At 36.3% G+C, this 27,509-nt stretch overlaps 1 protein-coding gene across 1 annotated transcript in view; it reads right to left on the reverse strand.

Annotated features, from left to right (window-relative positions):
* Nucleotides 1-27,509, reverse strand: part of dph6 (diphthamine biosynthesis 6) — a 400,161-nt gene that overhangs the window by 148,395 nt on the left and 224,257 nt on the right. Inside the window, exons 11-12 of the mRNA XM_039741254.1 lie at nucleotides 20,869-20,998; nucleotides 11,770-11,944 (exon numbers count right to left, since the gene is read on the reverse strand). Coding sequence (XP_039597188.1) covers nucleotides 11,770-11,944; nucleotides 20,869-20,998 — 305 coding nt within the window. The remainder of the gene's footprint in view (nucleotides 1-11,769; nucleotides 11,945-20,868; nucleotides 20,999-27,509) is intronic.

The following is a 27,509-nucleotide window of genomic DNA, read 5'->3' on the forward strand; positions in this document are numbered from 1 at the left end:
AAGTTCTATTTAGTCCATATTTGTCAAACTCAAGGGCCACGGGCCACATCCGACCCAGCGTGTAATTATATCCGGCCCGAGATCATTTTATATACTGTATTATTGTTATTAAAGCCCGGGTATATGAAGCGCTGGTACCACAATAAACTACAGATCCCATAATGCAGCGCTTCAGCTGTGAAGTGATTTCAAGTGAAGCTACTTTTATGGGAGACACAAATGCACCAGTGCAACTTGCCCTACTTTCCCTGTTGCCAAGTAATCTTGAACCAAGTCGTCACTACGGTGTTCCCAAATCGCTTTCTGATAAACTGAGCGCACTGAGTTTGCGCGCTTTGGTGACTTTGAAGAACAAAAAGTCCGTCTACATGCGGCTCGAACCTTGTGCATGTTTGGTAGCACATATCTGTGTGAAGCTCTTCTCAGTGATAAAGACTAACAAAACAGCACACAGGAGTCGCCTCACTGATGAGCACCTGCAATCCATCCTGAGAATCTCCACAACACAGAACCTCACAGCAAACAGAAACGAACCTGTGGCCAAAAAAAGATGCCAGGCGTCCAGCTCTAAAATGACATATGAGCAAAGACAACTGAATGATTTGATTTGTTATTGCTGAAAGGAACACATTTTATTTATATTTCTAGGTTTTGTTATGCAGCATGTTCATATTTGAATTTGTATAATTTTGACAGGATATATTTTTATGGAGAGCAAAATCTTTTGGGATATTTAAAATCTAAGTTTATTTTTATATAAAATTACATAAGAGTAAAGAAATTTGAATGTTTGTTCTTTTAATGTTTACTTTATTTCTAACTTGTATAATTTAGACAGGATATATTTTATGGAGAGCAAAATATTATAAGTTATTTAAGGTTTGAGTTGATTTATTCAGGAATAATATTCCTGTCTGTTTTTACCATTCCTACCAAAGATATTTCTGTCGACTAAATAAAAATTCCTTCTATTTAAAATTTAAATAGAACTTGAACAAATCTGATAGTTCATAATATCCATGCAGACTTGCACGTAAGGCGGGAGTTATCCGTTTTAACAAGCAGCGTATTGCACTGATCTGAAATAGCTGTGCGTGTATATATATGTAGATATGTATGTATATGTATATATGTTTATATATGTGTGTGTGTATGTATATGTATGTGTATATATGTAGATATATATGTATGTATATATATATGTGTATATGTATAGATATGTATATATATATATGTTTATGTGTGTGTGTGTAAATATATATATATATATATATATATATATATATGACAACAACACTCATCACTCACAACAGTGACAAAACAATTACATTGACAATCATATTTACATTATTTTCAAAATGTTTCCTTTTCTTTTCATTGCTTCTTTAACACACTCACTTCTCTATTGTGAAGCTATATTTCTAGTTACATATCATATATATATATATATACATACATATATTTATACATATACATATACATACATACACATATACATATACATATATACATATATATACATACACACATATATATATATACATATATATACATATATATATACATATATATATATATATAATAAAAATATTAATATAATAATAACCTATTTATATATTAATATACACATATACATATATATATGTTACATATTTAATAAATATAAAATAACTTACATAATACATATATATATACATTATACATATTATTTTTATTATACAAAATACATAATAATAAAATAAAAATAATAATATACATATATATATATATAAATATACATATATATATATATACACATATACATATATATATATACATATATATACATATATATATACATATACATATACATATATATATATACATATATATATATATACATATATATATATATATATATATACATATATATATATATATATATATAGAAATATATATATATATATATATATATATATATATATATATATATATACATATATATACATATACATACATATATATATATATATATATATATATACATATACATATATATATATATATATATATATATATACATATATATATATATATATATATATATATATATATATATATATATATATACATATATATACATATATATATATATATATATATATATATACATATATATACATATACATATATATACATATATATATATATATATATATATATATATATATATATACATATAATGTGTGTTTGTGTGTGTAACATCCCTTCCCTTCTAAAACTCTGTTACCAAAGGTAATCTGGAAAAGGACCCTGGTTTCTTCCACTGGATTTGATCCTTTTTCGGTCACTAATTTTCTTATGGAATAACTATGTAGAAACTTTCTTATTTATCTACGTTGCTTCAGCTCACACCAAACATTCATACTGTAAATCATAACTCTTTAATAACAAGACAGAGAATACAAATGAACTTAAATTCAAAAGAACATTTACAGAATAAATTAAACAACTTTTAAAATAATAAAGGTATGCGTTGAAACATATGTAGTTTTTAATATCTGGAAAAAATTTGGGATTAACTTGCTTAGAGATCTTTATACAGTATAGACAACATCTTTGCATCCTATGAACAATTACATTCCAAATTTAACATTCCAACTACACATTTCTTTCACTATCTTCAAATTAGGAACTTTGTTAAACAGAACCTGCCTGATTTTCCTCATCTTGCACCCTCGTCCATGCTGGAAAAAATATTGCTCAGTTTCAAGGACTTAGACGCCATCTCTGCAATATATAAAATCATTTTACAGTCCTTCCCTTTCAAAGATCCAAGAGAACACTGGGAAAAAGATCTCTTAATCAATATATCAGAAAAGGAGTGGAAAATAGCAATGCAGAGAATTCACTCGCGCTCCATATGCGCAAAGCATACAATTATTCAAATCAAAATTATATATCCAGCACGTCTGTCTCACCTAAAACTCTCCAAAATGTTTCCAGGGCAAGATCCAACCTGCAAACGCTGCAATCAAGTCCCAGCCTCACTGGGTCACATGTTCTGGGCCTGCACCAAATTAACATCATTCTGGACCCAAATTTTTAATTACCTTTCAGACAGCCTTGGTGTCACAATCCCTCCTAACCCATTAACAGCTGTGTTTGGTATTCTTCCAGATGAGTTTAAAGTGGAGAAGGACAAACAAACTGTGATTGCATTCACTACACTTTTGGCACGCAGATTTATTTTGCTAAACTGGAAGAATCCTAACTCTCCTCTTTTAAGTCAGTGGGAAACCGATGTTTTATATTATTTGAAATTGGAAAAAAATCAGAGGATCTGTACAGATTTTCTTTAAAACATGGCAGGATCTAATCAGTAATATTTTAGAGTAAGCTCTTAAAGCACCGAGGAAGCAATTAATTCCGCATTTCTTTTTCTTCTCCATTCATCTCTATTGGCTTATCAAACTCATCAATTTAGGTATGTTTAAAAGCCTAAAGTTTTACCCCATTGGCCATGATTTCTCTCTCTCAGGGGTGGGGGTCTACTTGTTCTCAATCCTACTTTTACCTCCCTGGCTTTCTCATGACCCAGAAGTACTTCCAAATGGCCACGTCATGCAACTGGAAGTGCTCCCAGGTCCAGCATAAAAGAAGCCTGCTTCAACACATGGACAAGACAAAATAAGAAGTCTGCATGGGTGATACTCATTGGAAAAGAGAGAACTTTAAAGTCTGTATATTGACTTAACTGTAATTGTATTATATTTCCTTCATTTTAGAACCACAGTTGTGTTGGGTCATGTGTATCTGGGGTTTAGGGGATGTGGCACTAGTGACGTTAAGTGGCTGAGCAAAGTAGAGTGGTAGCTCTCTGGCTAAAAAGACCTGGGCTGGTAACTCAAAGGTTGCCATTTCAAATCCTGGCAGAAGGAATGCTACTCCACTGGGCCCATGAGTAAGGACCTTAACCTACAATTGCTCCAGGGATGCTGTACAAATAGCTGACCCAACGCTCTGACCCCAAAACTCACTGGAAAGTAAGTTGGCGTATATGAAAAATGACAAAGTCCTAATACAAGAAATTGTTTAAGGCAAATAATGGGTTAAAATCATATTTGCTGCAGTTGTGTTGTTTAAAGAATATTATGGTAATCAAGGGCAGATGTGTAGCAAGTTACATTATGGACATGAATGAACAAAGGTCAAACAATTTGTTTTCAGGATTATCCAAGATTACAGATAAACAAAGACTTTTTCAGTGGTGTGTCATACAGTTTAGATTCTCTGGTTTGTAGATCTCTATCCCTATTCATTTCAACTACAAATTTATGTTCTGATTTTTGACTTATAAGAAAGACAAAACAGACTCCCAGTTACAGAATTATGCTTGAAGTTTCATCGTCTGGTCTCACTTCACCACTCATCTTCTATTTATTTTTAGGGAAATGTAGGAGATGACTTGTCTTCTAAAAACTGCCATCAGTGTTTCCCAGAATGTTTCCAAAAAAAAAAACTCTAGAGTGGTATTTTTCTCTAAGAAAATATCAATTTGTGTGAATATAAACTTTAAATTGCCATCGTCATTCAGCATTAAAGGGATGAATTGTTAATATAAATTGGTTTTATAGGTTGTCACACACGTGTGCATGGGAGGCAGCTAAAGGGCTTGAGTAAGGGCAGTTCCGTGTCATACCAGGATGTGGCAGAGTGCACTGACTATTTTTCTCCCTTTCCTGCAGACCATTCACAGGAGATTCCACCTGGACCTCTTGATGTCACTTCCGGGACTGAGCCTATAGAAGGAGTCCTTGCCGGCTCCAGCCCGTGTGATGTCACGTCTGGGCTCGAACCTATGATCTCACTTCCTGTCTTCCCCTTTAAAAGCCTCCACCTTTCCCTGTTCCATCAGTTCTGTTTTGGACTCGTTTTTGTGCCTTTCAGTGCTGTATACAATTTTGCAGCCAGGAAACCAATTACACGGGTGGCTGCCCCAAACTTTTCTATGACTCTGAGTCGAGTTTGTGACAAGGTATAAATATCTGAATGCCAAATAAGAGGTGTAGGGTCAGGGATAACAATGGCTACTAATGTACTTAAGATTTAACAGCAGGCAGTAATTTATTATAGATAAAAAACTAATCAGTGACAAACAGAAAGAATATTTTCCCAAATATAAATATAGAAATTTCCATGGGTCAGACAGATTAAGATCCTTCATAAGATGTGCACTTACTGCTACAGTTTTTGATATTATAGTAGCTGTTATAACCCATTTAAATCTGTATTTAATACACATTTAAACTTTTCAGACATTTTAATGTTATGAGTGCTCAAACTGGGAACTAATGTGAGTAGCTTAAGCATGAATCCTTAATAATATATTATCCTTAATTAATTAGCCGGAATTCATTTAGATTTGTATAGATTCCCTGCCACCATAATATATTGCCCTTCAGAGTTGGTCACTACATCAATGGCTAAATATGGAACTGTTTTGTGAATTAAAATTCCAATGCCTCTGGTTTTCGTTCATAGAATGAAAAAATTGATCAAGTCAGCCTCTTTTCAGCCAAAACCAATTCTTACTTATTAAACGTCTCTCCTGTAAAAGTACTATCTCAACCTCTACATGTGCAAGAGATGACAGAAGGAAACTTAAGAGGATTTTTTTTTCTTAAGTTCATGATTGGTATTGTTTAATATTTCAGCTTAATAATATATTCATTAATCAAAATTATATTGTTTCCACCTTCTAGAGAATATTTTCTGATATTAGATGAAAAAAGAGAGATGCTTTAAATTTTAGTTTTATCTCCAATTATGAATCTGGCATTGCAAGGCTTTGCAACCAGAAAAAGAACAAATAAATTACAGAATTACATAATGGGGGCAAAAAAATAATAACTTGTTCTTTCTTTTTCCTTCCCAAACCCCCTCCCCAAACAGAACTAAGAGACATATCATGCTAAAAACACACAGATAAGACACAATATATTTGAAACTACAATTAAACTTTCAACATCTTGCCTTTAAACACTTTTTGTATATCAATGTGCCCACAATAATTAAAAACAGCCAAGATTAGACTTTTGGGTTTCTATTGTGAAAAGATAACATAGCTTATAGTTTACAATTTGAGATTGTTATAGGCACAACTGGATTTATTGAGTTCATCATTACTAGCAAAAATGGCACATAAGCTTGCATTTTCATGTATCTACAAAAAAATATTTTAAGAATATAACACACAGAAACAAATTCCTTCTAATGTAAAATGCTATTGAAAAGCAAAAAGGAATACAAGTTGAAGTCACATTTATAAAGGTACATTTGAAATAGAAATAAGTCATTATGGTCAAAAAGGACGTTCCTTTGTTTTAAGATAAATTTAACAATGATTTTTAAATGGGAGTTTTTGAAATTCCAAAATTTTTGCAGCGTATTGCAATCGACGCACTTCAATGAAACGTTAACATTCATGTCAAACGTCCCTGAAGAATAATGTATCAAAATTCAACAAAATCATTTCACCAGAAGCTGTGATGTTTCATTCAGACAAACGGACATTATGATGACAGTAAATGCTTAGCATTTTATGCAAGCTCACCTAAAAATTACTGAACTTGCATGCTTACTCTCACCATGCTTGAAAGTAACTAAGAGAAGTAAGCACATGCCAATATGCTAGCGTTCAACTAGGTACCAAAGAACATAATGTGGGAATGTGTATTGCTGGCCTTTCCCTAATAAGAGTGTGATCATTACAGTACTACTTAGTCTAAACAGAAAGCCTTGTTATAGCTCCACTTGTGTATTGTAAGTATAACAAATATATATGTTATTTATTTTCTGCAAAATTGTATACCAGTATTTGTTAGAATGAATGTGTTTTGCTTCCAAAAAATACCTTTGCACATTTGATTTGCAATTAAATTCTGCTTGTTTATATACACCCTATAAAAAAGGACATTTCATATTGATTCCATCGCATAGTACTGAGTGATATTTTCATGCAGCTTTAGAAGCATATGTCAAAGGACTATCAGGAAATTTATACCCACAATGTTACAGATGTTGACTGTTATGGTATGCCTGCCATCATTATGGTGAGTTGGACATAGCAAAAATAATAATGATATGTGTACTTTCTGAAAAATCTGCGGAATAAGGTTCCCATGATCATTCAAACTGCTCCCAGTCTACCAATGTTCGGGTGTCTCTTGAAGAAAAATCTCTACCAAAGCTCCATGGGATTTCTTAGAATGTCTAACACTCTGTTATCCTCTTGGATAGCTGTTTTGTCAGACTGTTAGTTTTCCTTCGAACTAACAATAGTAATGAGCTTCTTGAGCTGTACTTAAATTTTGTTTACTACTACTTATCACCTTCCTAAGAGGTGGAAAAAATGACTTGCTTTGGAAACATAATGAGTCATAGATGGAACCTGCAATCTTGTCATTTTAAACCTTCAGTAGGTTGTTAGGCACTAGACTACAAAAGGATCTTAAAAATATTTATAAGGAAAATTATACAATGTTTTTATACAATAAACTGCCTAAAATTATATCATTAAGCCAGGACCTAAAAGTAAATACCAGAATGCTACTGAATTTAAGACTCCTACAGAGGTCAATTCAGGGTTTTTTTCTGAAACTGACCTATATAATTCAGGAAGCCATTATGCATCCCTGTGAACATAACATCCCATGATTGTTCTTGTCTGCCTGCTCAAATAAGTAATATATGATTAATGGGGCCCCAGTCTAGCAGTTTTCTCCAGTTTCCTAATCATCATTGCCACTGACAGGTGATAAGTTCTGATTCACTTAAGCACTGGGCAGACTACATATTAGTACTTCCCTCAACTCCCGAACCTGATATCAAGAATTAAAGTGTTTTTTGTCTTCCCATATCTAACAGGGATCACTGCAATTGGATGTCAGGCACTTTTCCAAATTTGTATCATAAAAGTAATTGTTTAAATGTTAATTTTCCTTTCACATTAAAGTACCATTTCAGCGAAGCTGTCTCTAGTACCAACTGTGTTATAAAATGTTTTCCACCTTCTAATAATCAAACTCATGTACTATGTATTAATAAATATGTGTAAGATTCTTAAAAGTATATTTAACTACGATTGATATGGTGGAGGTAAGGAACATTCTGAATGGACAATGTAAATGATAATTTCAATAAAATAAGAAATTTAAAAGCTACATAGTGTATGTATTATATATGTATTGCATGTATATATATATATATATATATATATATATATATATAAATGCATACACTATGTAGTTTTATATATATATACATATATATATATATATATATATATATATATATATATATATATATATATAAACTGTTATATTTTCTAAAATAAAATAAACTAAAACAAAATAAAAGTGCCAGAAAAAGAACTTGAAATTTGCAACTATTTTCTTACTTTGGTAATAATCAATGTTTTCAAAACAGATTAAAGAGTCTTATTTGTTCCAAGATTAATTATCTTCTTAATAAACTTATCACACTACATACATCTTCCTTAACTTACTGGATATTTTATACATTTCATTTTCCATTCGTATAATCACTAATGCATTTTTTGTATTAGTGAAAATTACCATTTGTTCTTTTGCTGCAGTTGATAAGATCCTTTCATTGTTTCCGCTCACAAGCTGCGTGGAGATACTACCCACTGTTCTTGCCTCCAGCACTTTAAATTATTGGTGTATTATTTCATGCATGCCCTACTCTTTTATCAATTGTGTTTGAAGTAATGTTAATAGACTAGAAAATTGAGACATTTATGAAGTATAGACTGTGTTTATGAAAAAATCCATAAAATATGACATAGAGGAGGCAAGATAAAAGCAGGTTTTTAATAGATTACTGCGAAGAGTGACTGTCAAATGCTGACAACTGACTCTTTTTAGGTCAGTAACCATTATCTGATAAATTTGTGACATTACACTATAATGAAATTAAAACTCCTAATTAATATAGATACATAGAAAATCCGTGAATAAAAGCACAAAATCCAGCCCTTATTAGAAATCTGATTTTTTTCCTCACCTATAATGCATTTTTGTGTTATTTGTAATCTAGTAGGATAAAGAAGAGAAGACTATTCCTAAATATTTATAGTGCCTTTCCTGATATGAGTACATTATTGTGCTGGAAAAACAAGAAACTAAAAAAGAAGAAATAAATAAACAAATCTGTAGCAGTCTGTTTCTTTCACTTACTTGCCTTTCACACATTACCTAACAATACCCCAGGTGAGACACAAATATTGGCAAGAAATCCCAAGAACTCTATTTTCATCTGCTAAAAAAAAACTCTACTGGAGGTATCACTCCACAGAGTTTGAAAATCACACTTTACTCCACTAATTAAATGATTTATTAGAGGGTTAGAACAAAGGTATTCACCAGTCTGGCTCACTACCAAGATATTAAAAGGTCACCAAAACCTCACATTATCAGTTCGATATGTTTAGCCTTCTCTTTTCGATTATTTAAATTTCACTGAAGTAACAGACTGGTTTGTCTCAAACATTAATTAAAAATGTCAGATCTAGTTTTCTCCAGAGGAAAAGTCCATTTTGGCAATATCCAAATACTCAAAGGAAATTCAATAGCAAACACACTAAAGCTTTTTAGACAATAGAAATCTGTCAGTGCCAATTAGGTGTGTTAAAGAGCTCCTCCCTTTATACAAAATCAATACATGTAATTTTTAAATGAAGTTTGCACCAAGCAATTTATTGTTTATTGTAAATCCCAACGTGTAAGGATTTATAACGTTTCTTCTAATAAGAAGCAAATACTAAACAAAATGCCTAATGCTTAAATAGAAAAACTATATTGCATTACAGTACAATTTATTGTTTATTAGGTGCAGTTAAACAAACAGGACTTTATCAATTACATTAACTAAATGCAGCACTAGGGAAAATGTATTAATAAATTAAATTGATTTTGCTTTTATTTTGAAAAAGGTAAAACTATATTTATTATAGCTAATAACGTTAAAGCATGTGCCTACTTTATGCAAGACAGCTTCAAAGGCAGACTAATTCCTTTCTTTAAAATATAAAATCAATCAGTAACTATAAAACAATGCCTGGTTTAAACCTAGTAAAGTTTGATGATATACTCCAAAACTTAAGTAGATACAAACTGATGAAATTCAATATCTACAAAAGATGAAACAGTACAAAATAATAAATAAATAAAAACAGGTGTGTAGTTCTTGATTAAAAGACTATACCTACCAAAAAGAAACCATTATTATACCATTTAATCATATATATACAGTATATATAATGAATGTGTCAAAATTGCATCAAAAATGTAATATTTAAATGCTATGTAATATTCTGAAAAGCTATACACTGTATAGGCTAAATTTAAGACTACTAGAGTACATATTCTGAGAAAAAAATACACTACTAAAGCAAAGAGTTTGAGCCCAGCAGCAAAATTTTGCCTAACATTCACATGAAATACAATGGGATTATCCTGTCATTTTTTGTGACCACCCTTAGAGTCATTCTTGACTGATGCCCGACATATGAATCTTTCATCTATGTTGCAGTCAAAACTTAATTTTATCCTATAAGAAACACTGCTCACGGTCTAACTCTCTGGACTGAATGCTACAGTGCTTTGATATGTTGTTGCAATGTTTCATTTGGACTACAGCAATTCTCTACTGCTTGTATCAGCAATCTATAAATCAAAAATTGAGATTGCATTAGCTCTTGGATGACTCTGGCCTCTTGTCTGGTATTAAAAATCATTTTTAATTCTGTGTTACTGACTTACAAATTGGTTGGTTCCAACACATCAGTCACTTAACACAGATTACACCTTATAAACCTGTAAAATATTTGAGAGCTTCTGATGCTGGCCTCAATATTACTCTAAAACTCCAGCACACAACTGTCAGCAAATATTGATTCATCTTTGTGCCTCCTAATCTAAGAAATCCTCTTTCCAGCTTTATGTCTTTAGTGGATTCTAATGTTCAAAACTTGGATGAAAATACACCCGTTCTCTTTTAGTTTTTAAGTTTTTATTTCATTACTTCTGTCTCATTATTTACTGAATATATTTTCATGTTCCCATGGTGTTTTAAAGTGATTATATGGTCCTACCACCTCTGTAGGCTATTAAAATTCATCTAGTCTTAATTTGTCAATTAATCTTGACACCCTACTCTGTAACCTCCTTGGCAGTTGTATCCTAGACATTATTTCTGTAGTTCTGTTTGCTCAAAATCTGTAAGTTCACACAAGCTTTTCCTGGTGATTATCTGTGCTGTATTTTTTATATTTTCGGTATTGTATTGTGTACACCATTTTCTTGATCCTGAGAATATAAACAGTGAAAATATAACAATGTACTTCACTTTTGTGTACAATGTAAAAACTAATTTTCTAGGCACTATTACTTTGACTCAGCTGAAGAAAAGATTAATTATACATACAGTACAATATGTAGTGAATGGTTAGGAGAAATTCACACAAGTATTTAGAAAGTTTTTTAAAACTCCTCACAACTGTAGAAGTGAAAGAAAGATCATTTCAGGTCATGTCAATAACACAACTAAATATGGGTCTATTTATCTAAGACAATTTAGGCAGTTTTTCTATTATTCTAAGATCATTGTGATGAATATGAACAGGAATATTTATTTTGATACTATTTAATTCTTCCAGATATTTGTATAGTAATTTACTGACCTTATAATACAAACAAAACTTACCTTTATAGCTTGACTGTAAGGTCCAATATTAGCTGGAGCCCAGTGTGATACACTCTGAACATGCATAATTTGCTTCTGGGGAACCAAAGAGTATACATGGGATGTTTCATAACTATGTAAAAGGCAGTCAACCTTGAGATGTTCTCCACCAAACATAGGGGCTTCAACACAAACCCTTCAAAGAAGAAAAAGATTGCTATTAAAAGTTTAAACAATTGAAGGGACCCTGCAGTATAAAACTGTCAAAATGTTAACACTTGTAAGGCTCTAACAAGTAGGAAAGTTTTTTTTCTGGACTATAGGCTTAAAAATGGAAAATTAATTAAGCAAAAAGTTAATGTCTAACATTTTAATCATGTATAAGCAGATTGCAATTTTAACTGCCTTAAGAATTAATATAAAATGCACAACATATGTAACTATCCTATCCTGAAATATTTCTTGCATTGCAACACAAATACATAGGTTACTAACATTCTTCTTTTGTGATTATCAAAATTACACTGTTTTACTGTTGTTATGGTGTATGGCTGTATTAATATGTGCTGCTTTGTTTACAATAGAGATATTACAGAAATTATAGCAATTTCCTAAAGACCAATCAAAACATAACCTGTAAACCTGAACGAAAACATAAAGGATGTAAAAAGAGAGAAATTCCTGAATTCATCATTAAATCTCAGGATACTTACACATTTTTCCTAATGACTGTGATAAAGGAAGCACTAAATACCACTTAATATAAGACAAATCTGACAAAATGACATAACTGTTTTGTTAATTGTAGCATGAATGATAAACACATATATGTTAATTTAAAAATTGCATAAAGCTAACACTTATTATTAAATAAGTTATTAAACTCCTTGCCATGGCATTGTTTCAATTTTTACTTTTACTTTCAAACTCAAATGTGCATTTAACAGATAGGTAGATGTACTTTATTATAGGTCTGAAATGCAATCTGATTAATTGGATGGTTACCTCCCAGGTAACGTGTGTGTTTGGACGGCCAGTCAGCAAACACCTGCCCGTCCTCTCAGTTGTGAGAAACAGATCATAGAAATGTTATACAGATAATAATATACCAAATAATATAAAGAGTAGACAACACGTGTTTACCCTTATTGGTTTTCACCCTATTAATACTCTTTGTATACTGTATGTACATACTGTATATATTGTGATGGACGGCTGGGATTCTTGTCCGGCCGGGATGCCCTTTTGAAGAGAAGACCGGGGGAGGGGTCCTTCCCCGAGACACGAGAGGGCAGCCCCCCTGGTTTACATCAGGGTAATGGAACTGGAGCTTGGAAGCTCAACCTGGCAGGGATCCATGTCCACTGCCAGGGGGCGCATGGACAGCTCCAGAGTCTGGACATGAAGCACTTCCGCCATGCCCGGCGGTGCTGCAAGATGTCAATCAGGAGACACCTGGAGCACTTCCAGCTGCAGTATAAAAGTGGCTGCCTCACTCCTTTCAGGAGCTTGAGTTGGGAGGAGGCGGACAACGCTTACAGGAGTGGAGTGGAGGAGGCAGAACGAAAGAGAAGACGATGACGAAAAGAACTGTGTATGGTGGTGATTGATGCACTGTGTTTGGTGTAGGAACTGAAAGACAGAATAAATGTGTTTGTCTTGGGACATTTGGTGTCCCTGTCTATCTGTGTTCAGGGTCCAAGTTCACAGTGGTATCCCTAATGGGACTCTCTGCCTGTTAAAAGGCGGGGACCTATCGAAAAAATAATTTTGTGAACGGCCCGGCACAGCAGACAAAGACGTCCACATGCTGCAGCACAGACACTCCCTCTGCTACCAACAGTTCGTTCAATAAGAGGTCCACAGAAGCGCCATTCCTACCAATAGGGAGAAAGAAAAATAGGCAAGTCCCGAGAGCAGCGACCTCTCAAGCCTGCATCGCCATTGCGGAAGCCTGGGTCAGCATATGAGCTGAAGAGGCACCACAGCGGAAGATCGCCCCAGAAGACAGGATCCAGGAGATAAGTCTCACGTCGGAAAACGGTGGGTACTTTACTGTCCCCTGATCATGTTTTTTGGATGGGGATTGCCTGGATCCACGTCTGTGGCCAAAGCACGCTTATCCATGGGGACACAGCGAGGTGACATCAGAAGAAGAGGGGTCGCCATCAGTTGAAGATCGATCGGGAGAGCTACGCCTGAAAGAACGTCTCCCCATCGGACTCCATCGAAGACTGGAGGGAGCAGTGGAGGACCAGAAAGCCCGCCCCAAAGAAGGCAAAGGATTGGACAGTGTGTGTCGAGTGCCCGCCAATGATTGGTTGAAGGTGGGGCCGATGAATGCCACTCCTAAGCCTATGGAAGACCGGACTGAGTCTGAGCAAGTGGTGCAGCGACTCAGAGGCTCGCAACTGGTAGGTGAGTATACAAGAAACATGAATCCACTGCAGGCTAACTTAAGTGACTTGTTACTGACTGTACGGGGGCTGGGGGTGGCCCTTCACCCTGTACAGTCTATTTTGCAGGTTGTGCAGGAATTAAAGGAGGTGATCGAGAGGCTGGAGGAAAAGGCGGACATGCCCCTGAATGCTCCAGCCAGACCAATGCCGCGGTGCAGGTGAGTGATGCCGGAACCAAAAAAAATAACAGATCACCTAGCGAATCGAGCTGGGATATGACTGAACGGACTCAAGTAGCAGGGAATCTGATAGTGGATGCGGCAGTGATGACGGATTGCGCGGTGGGGGCAAAATTGGCAGAGGCAGGTTTAGGATGCCGGCTGATCAGTGTCGGCTCTGAAAGTGTTCTGCCCCAAAAGCCAACGACTGTCACATGAAGGTCCACAGGGGCGCAGATGGAGAGGGGTCTTTTTTCCTCTAATAAGGAGACTCAGACCGTCATCGTGTCCCAGAGTAAAGGGAGGACCTGGAAAGAATCCAACAAAAAAGGGCGTTCTCTTCACTGTCAGGTAGAGGCCACAAACTTGGCTGAGGACATGATGGGGCGGATACTCCTGTCTTGTTTCCATACAAGGAGTGCATGTAGACAACGAGAGCGCTGGTGTTTCGAATGCCACAGTCTACGGAATGGGTGGCAATGTTTCCTGTACATCAATGGGGGGGTGGGGGGCCTGGGAATGGCGTAAAGACCATGTCTCCTAGCACTCTGTTTTCTCATATTTTCAGGAAGGAACTGTAGAATAGGATTTACTGGCACTCCTGTTTAGAGAGAGTCAGCCCTCGCAGGACAGGTCGCTTTGCCCTACGAGCTTCAGCTGAGGAAAGGGCAGTGTGATGGATGGCTGGGGATCTTGCCTGACCGGGACACCCTTTTGAAGACTGGGGGAAGGGACATATGACCAGCAGTACCTCCCCAGGGACACGAGAGGGTTTACATTGGGGCCATGGAACTGGAGTTGGGCAAGCTCAACCCGGCAGGGTGCCACACCCAGAAGTGCTGCCAGATGTCAATCGGGACACACCTGGAGTACTTCCAGGTGCAGTATAAAGGAGGCCGCCTTACTCCTTTTGGGAGCTTGAGTCGGGAGGAGGTGGACAACGCTTAGAGGAGTGGAGTAGAGGCAGCAGAAGGAAAGAATGAATAAAGGGTTTTAAATAAGTTGATGAAGGTTTCCCCAAAGCCCATTTTACTCAGGACCACCAAAGGAAGCACCAATTAATTCTATGAAAAGTAGAAAAGATGATGCAGCTAAGATGACATGTACAAGGAGACGTATATTGTCATTTGCCTGCCAGGGCTTAACGAAGCCTGTTTGATCAAGATTAATTAATTTACACATCACTATCTATAGCCAATGAATAAGTACTTTAGTCAATAGCTTGATGTCTCAGTTCATTAATAAAACTGGCCAATAGTTTGCACATTCTGTAGAATCTTTACCTTGTTTGGGCAGAAGAGAGACCATAGCCTTATTAATAGATGGATTAAGGTGAGAAGTGGAAATGGTAAAATTCAGCATATGAAAAGCAGACCAGACAGCAGTTTTTAAAAAGCAGAAAGAAATTCTGGGAGTAACCCACCATGACCCAGAGATTTCTGTGTGCTCATTGAGTTCAAGGTCTGTATCATTTATTCATACATGCTTGTGTGACTGGAGGGTATTTAATGATATGAACAGGAAACAAGAATTCCTAGGATTGAAAACCAGGAAATCAAGTTACTAAATTTGTCAAAACCAAAAACAATTTGAGAATCACACTTGAGGCTGAACAGGTCGCCAGAAAAAGTAAATAACAAAGAGTACAAGAAAGTCTTCGGAAATTCATCCACTGAATTTGAAAACAAAATGGCTGTCTAAATTGACCTTATAACCCTTAACCATAATTGATGCGGAGGTTGTGATATCTACAGTATGTCAAAATAGTTGCTTCCATAAACAGTACATAACGTGTTACAAATGGCGCAAAATATTTTTTTAACACTATAATTACAATTTGGATCTAAAAATAAATGTTAGAAATTGATTGCTCATTCTTCAAAATGTCAAAAATCAACATTGAAGGATCAAAATATCAATAAGTCGAAGTTATAAATAAATTTAAATACATAACAGAATCTGAATAAAATTGAATAGTTTATACAATTGAATACAATTAATAGTTAATTTGTGATGAGTTCATCACCGATTTAGAAAAAGAGGAAACGATGTGAATAAATGAAAATTAGTTCTTGCTATAAAATGTATGTATGGCGGACCTGGGAAACAACATCATTTGCTTAAACACTGCATGGACAGCGGCAAATGGAAAAGCAAAGTATCTTAAAGGTTAAGATGTACAAGTAGTATATACTCAAATAATAAGAATTGCTTTCCTAGTTTCCAAATCTTAAGGCAAAATTAACGTGGTGGACCAGGCAGTGTTTGAAAAAGCAAAAAAATGATTTAATTTTTAGAACTTAAGAATGCCAGTGATTATTAACTTATTGATAGAAATGCCTACTTGTTACACAGCACAGTTAAAGGGTACTATAACGCCTCCTGCTAAACACCAGATATCACCAGAAACTCTTGTCAATTTGTGACAATGTTATTCCGAATTCTAAATATTATACACAAATAGGATTTCCAAAGTAGGTTTCTAAAGACCTTGACTGAATTGCACAATCACTTGACTATCCTCTCTCTCTAGTGGGGAAGGAAATTCTTTGTATTTTAACTCTTTGAGGGCTGAATATTTTTTCCAAAAAACATAGTTTCTGAAAAGCAATGGTTTCACACAGAAATTAACATAAAACGCCTGTTGCTGCATGCCGCGGCTGCCAGTTTGCCGTTAAGAATGTGCGGCAGACTTGCTGCCAGGCTGTCTTCACGTCACGGTCGCAGTGCATTGCAATCTGGTTCCTACCTCTTACCATTGTAAAGTGGCAGTCCTCCTGGCGAACATTGCCGTAGGCGTGTCAACTACTCGATTAGCTGTGGACCAGTCAGCTGAAGCTGGAACCTCACAATTGTTTTTTGATCACTTGTATCAAAATCGGAGTCCGACAAGTCATAGTCCAGTTCAGAGATAATAGGCAAAACTTCGTCCACGGAGTATTTTGCTTTACGCATTCGCTTTGATCTCTCGCCATTATGTTGGTGCCATTTTGCTCTTGTTTGCACCTTACTACTCACACGAGCGCAGAAAATCTCGGTCAAACCAATGAAGCTAACTTTCCTTCTAGCAACAAGAGTCCAACTAAAACATAACGGTTTGTTTTGGCACAGTTTACAGTTGATTACCATCGTCAACTCCACCTTTTGACAAAAGTCGACATCAGCACTAAAAGAGTTAACTAGATCAATAGTGTTGCAAGTTTTAATGTGATTTTGGTCAAATTTAGCAACACTTAACAATGCATTAAATCTGACCTGGAAAACTGGATCAGTGGTAGGAACTGAACCAACTTTACACTACAGTACAGTACAGGAAGTGATTCTTAAGTTCAGTCCTGAGGACACAAGGAAGCAGTGGGCTTAAATCCCTAGCAACTTTTCCATTTGATTGGACATATCTTTTAGTTAATCAAGCCATTTCCAGCTTCTATGTTTTACTGTCAAACTAGAAATTACAGAAATGGATTTGATAGATTTTACTGGAATGCAGTAAGCATTTATGCATGCTTCATAGGGATAATTATGTATTTTTTTCTTAACTTGCTTTATTACAATTATCATTACCATCCCCACTTTCCATGTGTTCTTTCCATTTTAACAATTGATTACTAACAAGCATACTTGTGCTATGACACTGAAGTAGTAGTGTTGTTTGCTTGTCTGTACCACTCATACATGCCATTATTAAAATGTAATTAAGGGAAACAATCCAAATAAAAAAGTGAATCAATAGGAAAAACTTTGGCAAAAACACAAATATTCCTAAATTTCTTATAAATGTAAATCTCACACTACGAAAGTTTTATAAATACCATAATAGCTCCTCAGAATTGAATCTGAGATCCACTGTATGTCTGGTCTTTTTTTTGTTGTAAAAGTCTAACAAGTCACAGTCAAATAAGTAAAAGCAAGGAGCAAAAGAAAAATAATTTTTAAGCAATTTCTATTAAGAAGAGATCTATGGAACGGAGGTTTTTTGGATTTCATCTTTATATTATGATTTAAAAGTTCCTAATAATTAACCCTTACTAAAATGATTTTCACAGAGGTTACAAGCAGGGGCTAGGTTTCTATCTGGAAGCTGAAAGTCACCAATTTTAATGGTAGGGGGAATTATACCTGAAAATGTAATTTCTTATTGGGTAACATAGGTATGTTGTTAAATAACATTAGTAATTTAATGCACACCTTCAATTTAAATAATTTGAACAATGCAGACAAAAACATGGTCAAGTAAAACAAACTAGAAATAGATTGTTCCCTTTTATTATAACACAAAAACAAAAAAACTTTCAATTACAATGGTTACATATGTTGGTATTTATGTTGGGCAGGCTTCCAGGAATGAAGGTTTCAGAAAAGTCAAAAGTCTAACTACCATTCAGCAATCAGCAGGCTGCAGCCTAAAAGTTAAATATTTTAACACTAAACAGACTCTACATCTCTCATTAGAAACTCTTGAATGGCACCACAGAGATGCCATAAATCACATTAGGAAATGTAGCACTATGAACTTTTGAACTAGGGCCTCACTAACTGACACCCTTCCTGTCCAATCAGGGAATTAAAATGTACAAAAACTGTAGCAAAACACATACTTAGTATTCTCTTAAAATAATTTCTAGAGTAAAAAGAAAAGTGACCTGAAAACTGGTAGGCCAGAAAAAGAGCAAAGAAAAGCAGAATACAGGCAACTGAAGAAAGATTACATTTTATTTTTATTAAGAATATCTGCAAAAATGCACAATGCATTTTTGAGATAACTGCTAAGCATGAGAGTTGACACAGCAGACAAAACAGATGGTCTATATTACCGATCAGCCTTTATTCCCTATTAAAACATAGTATTCCCAAAAAATTACAATGAAAAAAGTAAGCAACAGATAAGCTTCATTACAGTATTAAGGCTTACAGATATAGCTGGACCTATGAAGAACTTCTAAAACTAAATCATATGGTGATATGTAAACAGAACTGATTTTTAAAAATTTAGGATTGGGAAAAGTAGCTCCTCGTACAAATGAAATCTAATGTCACCACAATTAATCTCTTCTATATCACTCAAAATATCCTTCGATTGGGCATCTCGGTGACATTTAATGCCTAAATATCAAGGCATTTAATGCCTAAATCATTTTACAATGCACATGCTTTTGGTATTAGCTATGCAGTAAATTTCAGAATTACTTTTTGCATGAAACACTCAATCCCCTTAGATTTGGGATATATTATCTGCTATGTACCTGTTTATTTATAAATGGCACCGTTATTGACAATTCACACATACTGCCCCCATCTTTTACACAACACATAAGACTTTACATTAGCTACATGATGTCAAAAATATTGTATGTTACTGTCATAACTTGCTGGGCATCTCACAGCTTCACTATTATAGAGGTTTTTGACAATTGCAGTAATCTTAACAACAGAAATTTCACTACAGGCTATCTTCATGAAGGAGTTAGTGTTCACTGGGTTCAGGGGCACTACAAAGTGTAGCGTTCACTTCTTAATTATCTCACTGCAAGATCTCTAAATTCTATAACATCCTACTAGTTTTTTTCAGAGTAATTAAACAGATTTCAGGCATTTTAGTGACCTTTAGTGGCTTTTGCTTCAGTGCCTGTGAAAGCTACAACCTTCTTGACCTGCAGATTATCCAGACATCAATCCATTATAGGATCATGAATCCCAAAATCCTATTGTTGCAGCTTTGAGGTCAAAGCAACAACCAGTCATCAATCAGGCAACAGAGGTGTAGATACTTTGCAACAACTTTTTAAAAAATAAACAAACATTATGAAAAGTAAACAGTTCTTATTGGACTAGTATTGTCAAGATTGCTATGTTAATCAAAATTAATTTGCTCTGTTTTACTGTGTGTTTAAACTACTTTGCATTTTGTGCATGCAGTTTGCATTATTGCATTTTGAGCCTGTTTTCTGTGAAGACCTCTAAACAAAAATAAAGTGAAACTGAAACACGGCTTCATTTTTAAACTATACAGTTACCCATACAGGTACACCTGCAACTCACTGACCACCTTCTGGACACAATTATACTCAGAGTTTGACTTCTTAAGAGCAGTAGGTTGTTTTCCTACAGCCACATTTATGCTCAATAGTATAAGGCACTCGAGTGTCTGGCTGATACAAAACACATAAGGAGATATTTTTGTAATTTTATGATTCCAGAAAAATGCAAAGGAACACACACTTTTTTTTAACGCTTGTGGCATTATTTCACCATGGAAATAGTAATAATAGTAATTGAACAACTAATATTTCATATGCACTACAAGGTGCTTATAAAGTTACCAAAATCCAAATCTACTGCCAAACTGGAAGAAATTAAAATTTACTTATAAAATATATTAATGCAAGGCAAAAGTCAACTCAATATCTGTGAATTTATTTTTCCCCTCATGAAATGAAATTAATTTTCTTCCAGCATTAGAAACTCTTTTTAAAAGTTAAATTCATTTGCTATGTCATGCTTACCTTGCAGGAGGATTTAAGCCAAAGAATGTCTTGTAGATTGTATTAACTGCAATAAAGTCACTCATACTTTTCAGGTAAAGATGGATCAATACAGCATCTGATAGTCTGAATCCCTTAGCTTCTACCTCATCTGTACGAAAATAAATACAAAATATTTCACAGCTTGAGGGGATAATATAATATATATCAAGATCAAAATGAATTAATTAGCTTGTAGATTCATTGAGCCTCTATTAAAAATATGTTACTGGGCCAGCATGCCACAGTATTTAAAATAACACTGGTCCTTGTAGAGCTGAAGAACATGGAAATGATATCACTACTTACATTAGCCACTTATACACAAGGTGTCCAGTTGGAGGGACACAGCCATATTTTAAAGTTGTTTGTCTATAATACAATAAACCCACAAATTAATCAAAAGCAATACCCAAAGATGTTTTCTTTCACACAAGTCATATTTTTCCAAGTTGTCTGCTCTCTTTCATTACTAAAATATGTGATTTGCACAAGGATACCCTGTCAGATGAGTTAGTCTGATTTTATCAAATATGCCACATATGTTGATTCGCATACAGTGAAAGGCTCAATACCACTGGATAGTTGAGGTTCAAAGCATTCTAATAATGTATAGTTGTCCATGATTGGTCACTTGCACTGTAGTGTATATTACAGCTGTGTATAAACGGCAAAAAATACAATGCCTAAGTAACAGCTCATCTTTATGTTCCGTTACACATCATTACGCAAACCCAGCCACAGGGGATGCACAAACCAATGTGTTTCTTCGTGCCAGTCCCAAGCCCAGATAAATGGGAAGGGTTACGTCAGACAGGGCATCCAGTGTAAAACTTTGCCAAATCAATATGCGGACAACAATACAAATTTCCATACTGGATCGGTCAAGCCCCGGGTTAACAACGACCGCCACCAGTACAATTAGCCAACAGGGTGCTGGCGGAAATTGGGCTACTGTTGGCCGAAGAAGAAGATCGAGAATAAGAGGAGGGAGATGTGTCCGGAGGCAGGAGGAGAGGAGGAAGGTAAAGAGAGTGGAACTGAGGGTAGGAACTTTGAATTTTGGCAGTATGACTGGTAAGGGGAGAGAGTTAGCAGATATGATGGAGAGAAGGAAGGTTGATGTATTGTGCATGCGAGAGACTAAATGGAAGGGAATCAGAGGTGGACTGAAATTGTTCTATCATGGTGTGGATAGGAGGAGAAATTGAGTAGGGGTTATTCTGAAGGAGCATTATGTCAAGAGTGTTTTGGAGGTGAAAAGAGTGTCAGACAGAGTAATGATTATGAAGCTGGAAATTGGAGGTGTGATGATGAATGTTGTTAGTGCATATGCACCGCAAGTTGGGTGTGCAAATGGATGAGAAAGAAAATTTTTAGAGTCCCAAGGGACAGAAAGTGGTGATTGGCGCAGATTTGAATGGGCATGTTGGTGAAGGGAACAGTGGAGATGAGGAGGTGATGGGTAGGTATGGCATCAAGGAGAGGAATGAAGAAGGTCAGAGGATAGTGGATTTTGTCAAAAGGATAGACATGGCGGTGGTGAACACTTATTTTAAGAAGAGGGAGGAACATAGGGTGACGTACAAGAGTGGAGGAAGATGCACACAGGTAGATTAAATACTTTGCAGAAGAGTCAATCTGAAGGAGATTGAAGACTGCAAAGTAGTGGAAGGGAAAAGTGTAGTTAAGCAGCATAGGATGATGGTCTGCAGGATGATGTTGGAGATCAAGAAGAGGAAGAGAGTAAGGGCAGAGCCAAGGATCAAATGGTGGAAGCTGAAAAAAGAAGGCTGAAAGGTTGAGTTTAGGGAGAAGGTGAGACAGGCGCTGGGTGGCAGTGAAGAGTTACCAGACAGCTGGGAAACTACAGCAGATGTAGTAAGGGTGACAGCAAGAAGGGTGCTTGGCGTGACATCTGGAAAGACGAAGGAGGAAAAGGAAACCTGGTGGTGGAATGAGGAAATACAGGAGAGTATACAGAGGAAGAGGATGGCAAAGAAGAAGTGGGATAATCAGAGAGATGCAGAAAGTAGAAAACAGTACAAGGAGATAAGGCGCAAGGTAAAGAGAGAGGTGGCGAAGGCTAAAGAAAAGGTGTATGATGAGTTGTTTGAAAGGTTGGACACTAAGGAGAGAGAAAAGGACCTGTACCGATTGGCTAGACAGAGGGGCCGAGCTGGGAAAGATGTGCAGTAGGTTAGGGTAATAAAGAATAAAGATGGAAACGTACTCACAAGTGAGGAGAGTGTGTTGAGCAGATGGAAGGAGTACTTTGAGAGGCTGATGAATGAAGAGAACGAGAGAGAGAAGAGGTTGGATGATGTGGAGATAGTGAATCAGGAAGTGCAACAGATTAGCAAGGAGGAAGTAAGGACAGCTATGAAGTGGATGAAGAATGGAAAAGCCGTTGGTCCAGATGACATACCTGTGGAAGCATGGAGTTGTCTAGGAGAGATGACAGTGGGGTTTTTAACCAGATTGTTTAATGGAAACTTGGAAAGTGAGAGGATGCCTGAGGAGTGGAGAAGAAGTGTACTGGTGCCGATATTTAAGAATAAGGGGAATGTGCACGACTTTCTATAGGGGGATAAAATTGATGAGCCACAGCATGAAGTTATGCGAAAGAGTAGTGGAAGCTAGGTTAAGAAGTAAGGTGATGGTTAGTGAGCAGCAGTATGGTTTCATGCCAAGAAAGAGCACCACAGATGCCATGTTTGCTCTGAGGGTGTTGATGGAGAAGTATAGAGAAGGCCAGAAGGTGTTGCATTGCGTCTTTGTGGACCTGGAGAAAACATATGACAGGGTGCCTCAAGAGGAGCTGTGGTATTGTATGTCGAAGCCGGGACTGGCAGAGAAGTATATAAGAGTTGTACAGGATATGTATGAGGGACATGTGACAGTGGTGAGGTCTGCGGTAGGAGTGATGGATGCATTTAAGGTGGAGGTGGGATTAAATCAGGGATTGGCTCTGTGCCCTTTCTTATTTGCAATGGTGATGGACAGGTTGACAGACGAGATTTGACAGGAGTCCCCGTGGACTGTGATGTTTGCTGATGACATTGTGATAGTAGTGAGCAGGTTGAGGAGACCCTGGAGAGGTGGAGATATGCTCTAGAGAGGAGAGGAATGAAGGTCATTAGGAACAAGACAGTATACATGTGTGTAATGAGAGGGAGGTCAGTGAAATGGCGAGGATGCAAGGAGCAGAGTTGGCAAAGGTGGATGAGTTTAAATACTTGGGATCAACAGTACAGAGTAATGGGGATTGTGGAAGAGAGGTGAAAAAGAGACTGCAGGAAGGGTGGAATGGGTGGAGAAGAGTGTCAGGAGTGATTTGTTACAGACGGATATCAGCTAGAGTGAAAGGGAAGTTCTACAGGACGGTAGTGAGACCGGCTATGTTATATGGGTTGGAGACGGTGGCACTGACCAGAAAGCAGGAGACAGATCCGGAGGTGGCAGAGTTAAAGATGCTAAGATCTGCATTGGGGATGATGAGGATGGACAGGACTAGAAATGAGTACAATAATCCCTCGCTATATCGCGCTTCGACTTTAGCAGCTTCACTCTATTGCGGATTTTATATGTAAGCATATATAAATAAATATATAACGCAGATTTTTCACTGCTTCATGGGTTCTGCGGAGTGCCGAATTCGATTCCTCAGTGTTAACCACGAAGTCTGGTCTCGCTCATTCAGCATCAACATGTTTCGCTGTGTAAAGAGTTAACTTTTGTGCTCTTTTGTGTTCATCTGTGTGTAGTCAAGCCCTTCATTATGGCTCCAAAACAATCTGCTCCTGCTACTTTTTCAGGGGCCGTGCCCTAGTGCCAACAGAAGATGTTAACAATTGCCGAAAAGGTATAAGTTTTGGATATGTTGCAGGAAGGAAAAAGCAACACTGCTGTATGACGCCATTACAGCATCAATGAGTCCACGATTCTTTTTATTTAAAAAGGAGGAAAAGAACATAAGATCTAAGGCCGCAGTGTCCTTTTAACCAGGGCGCAAAACGAGTTGTAAGTGGACATAATAAGGCAGTAGTAGTAGAATCTGCTTTATGGTTTTGGATTGAAGACCGTCGGAAGAACGACAATGGCAGTGCTACACAGTTGCCCGAAGAGGCTCCTTTAGAAGGGCTGTAACACTTTCCTTTGTTGTGCAATAAAAATAAACTCATCGTTATCAGACAAGTCATCGTGTCATTGTTGGTGAGTAACCATAATTAATTTTCTACTTACAGTACTTAGTACATGTACTTATGTTTAGTGTCACTGCACATACATTTACTGTATACAATTTTTCTTGCACTGTACGTATTTATTGCTGGTGGCCTGTCTATCGTAATGTCTGTAACATATGTGATATCGGAGACGCTCGATATCTTTAAAATATTTAGGTTTTACTGTATATAAACAGTGTGTTTACATACATAATTTCAATGAATCTTTCCTAATAGCTAAGAGAATACAAAGGGTTTATGCTGTATAACTGTGCGGAGAACATTTATAAACAGTGTGGGAGAGTTTATAAGGGCTTAAAATATATAAAAATAACCATACAAACTTATGGTTTCTACTTCGTGGATTTTCACCTATCGCGGGGGGTTCTGGAACGCAACCCCCGCGATCGAGGAGGGATTACTGTACATTAGAGGGTCAGCTCAAGTTGGGCGGTGGGAAGACAAAGTCAGAGAGGCGAGATTGCGTTGGTTTGGACATGTGCAGAGGAGAGATGCTGAGTATATTGGGAGAATGATGCTAAGTATAGAGCTGCCAGGAAAGAGGAAAACAGGAAGGTCCAAGAGAAGGTTTATAAATGTGGTGAGAGAGGACATACAGGTGATGGGTGTAACAGAACAAGATGTAGAGGACAAAAAGATATGGAAGATGATCTGCTGTGGCAACCCCTAACAGGAGGAGCCAAAAGAAGAAGGCGATGACACATCTTTATGCACAAATCTTAAGTCAGATTTTGAGCAAAGTTTTGATTTTAATGAGAATGACAAGTTTGATGAAGGACACAAGGCAATGCTTGATTTATAAGCACAGCTTAATATGACTTGGAATCGTCACGGCATACAGTTTTTCAGTTCACGTGTCATGGGTTCAATTAACATACCCAGAGGCTGTCTGCTAGACGCTTTCCCAATGTTAATTTTCTGAACAGTGCTTTTTCAATTTTAACTTTGATTACAGGCAGTGTTTCTTAGCTTACCGATAAGTATGTTATGCTGTATTTGTACCACATGAACTTTTATGCCAGGAACCCCCTTCCCCTGTCACAGCACCAATCACAGAACTTACTAAAGGATGCCAGTGGTAAGGTAAGCAGTGAAGCTGAACACAAAGGACATATACGCAAAACTGGCAGGAGGGTCTCTAAATTTGTTTTGAGATGTACATGGAAGCCTAAATGGTGACAATTGCAACAGTGGCTGAAATGAACATGCATATGTGGACTGGAGTCTGGAAAGGTTATCGAGAAAGACTTTTAGAGCACACTACTCAATCATTCAGCAAGGGTAGAACAGATACTGTATAGCCTAAGCTATCCTCAGCATGTGTTGTGAAATATTGACCTCAAATGGAGATATCATTGAAAAGCAGAAAGAGCAAAATTAGGAACTCCTAAACTTGCTGGTTACACCTTTCTCTGAGGAGGTAGTGACAGAAGAAGTTAGTTCCATCTCTGTGGCTGATGTCTGCTTATTAATTAAAGTGTGTGGTTATGGATGAGATCAAACTTAAAGTGCTGAATATTGTGGGGTATTTTGGCTAATATGCATCTTTGGTGTTATACAGACATAAATGTTTTGGGACAGGTAAAAAAAGGAGTGGCAATTCCTGTTTTTAAAAAGGTGAACTAGAGAATGTGTTTTAATTACCATAGAATCATACTCCCCAGCCTTGGTAGGAAGTGCCTACACTGAGGCATAGGAACCGAGACTTCATCAAATACTGGATATCATATTTAGAAGGAACAATGTGGATCCTGTGATTGTGGCAAAAAAAGTCTACTGGCAATTTCCCATGGCTAATTGGCTACTAGACTTCAGCTGGATTTTGTACATTGAGGAAGAATTTGAGGTAGGACCACACAGTTTCAAATGTGAAAATCTACCAGCATACTCACATAGAAAACAACTTGTACCGTACCATGCCATGACGATGTGTTGAGTGCAAGGAAATATGCCATTGAGTGGATGGATGGACGTTATATGTTCCCAGAGGGAAATTTGGCTTTTTATAGAAGCCCTTTAAACAGTGATCTGCCATGATAAAAGGGGTCCAGACACAAAAAAGGCTATGCAAAAAAAGAGTAACTTTCAGTTTAAATAAAGATAGCATATTACATAGCAATGGGAGAATCAAATTTCACAACCATGAAACAAACTGCTTTGCTGCAAAAGAAAAGGAATTTGTACTGAACTATTTTCAAAATGGCTGCACACTTACAAGTTTTTTTATACAAGACAAAGAAGTTAATAATGTGAAAGAGTGCAAATACATAAAGTATTAGTCATGATTGATGGTGTAACAGACTCTTATATGACGGAAAATGAAGTAATAACATGTCAGATATTCACATGTTGTGATGCCAGTAAATCACATTGTCT

This window comes from Polypterus senegalus, chromosome 18 (genome assembly GCF_016835505.1).
Source record: "Polypterus senegalus isolate Bchr_013 chromosome 18, ASM1683550v1, whole genome shotgun sequence".
Classification (NCBI taxonomy): Eukaryota; Metazoa; Chordata; class Cladistia; order Polypteriformes; family Polypteridae; genus Polypterus; species Polypterus senegalus.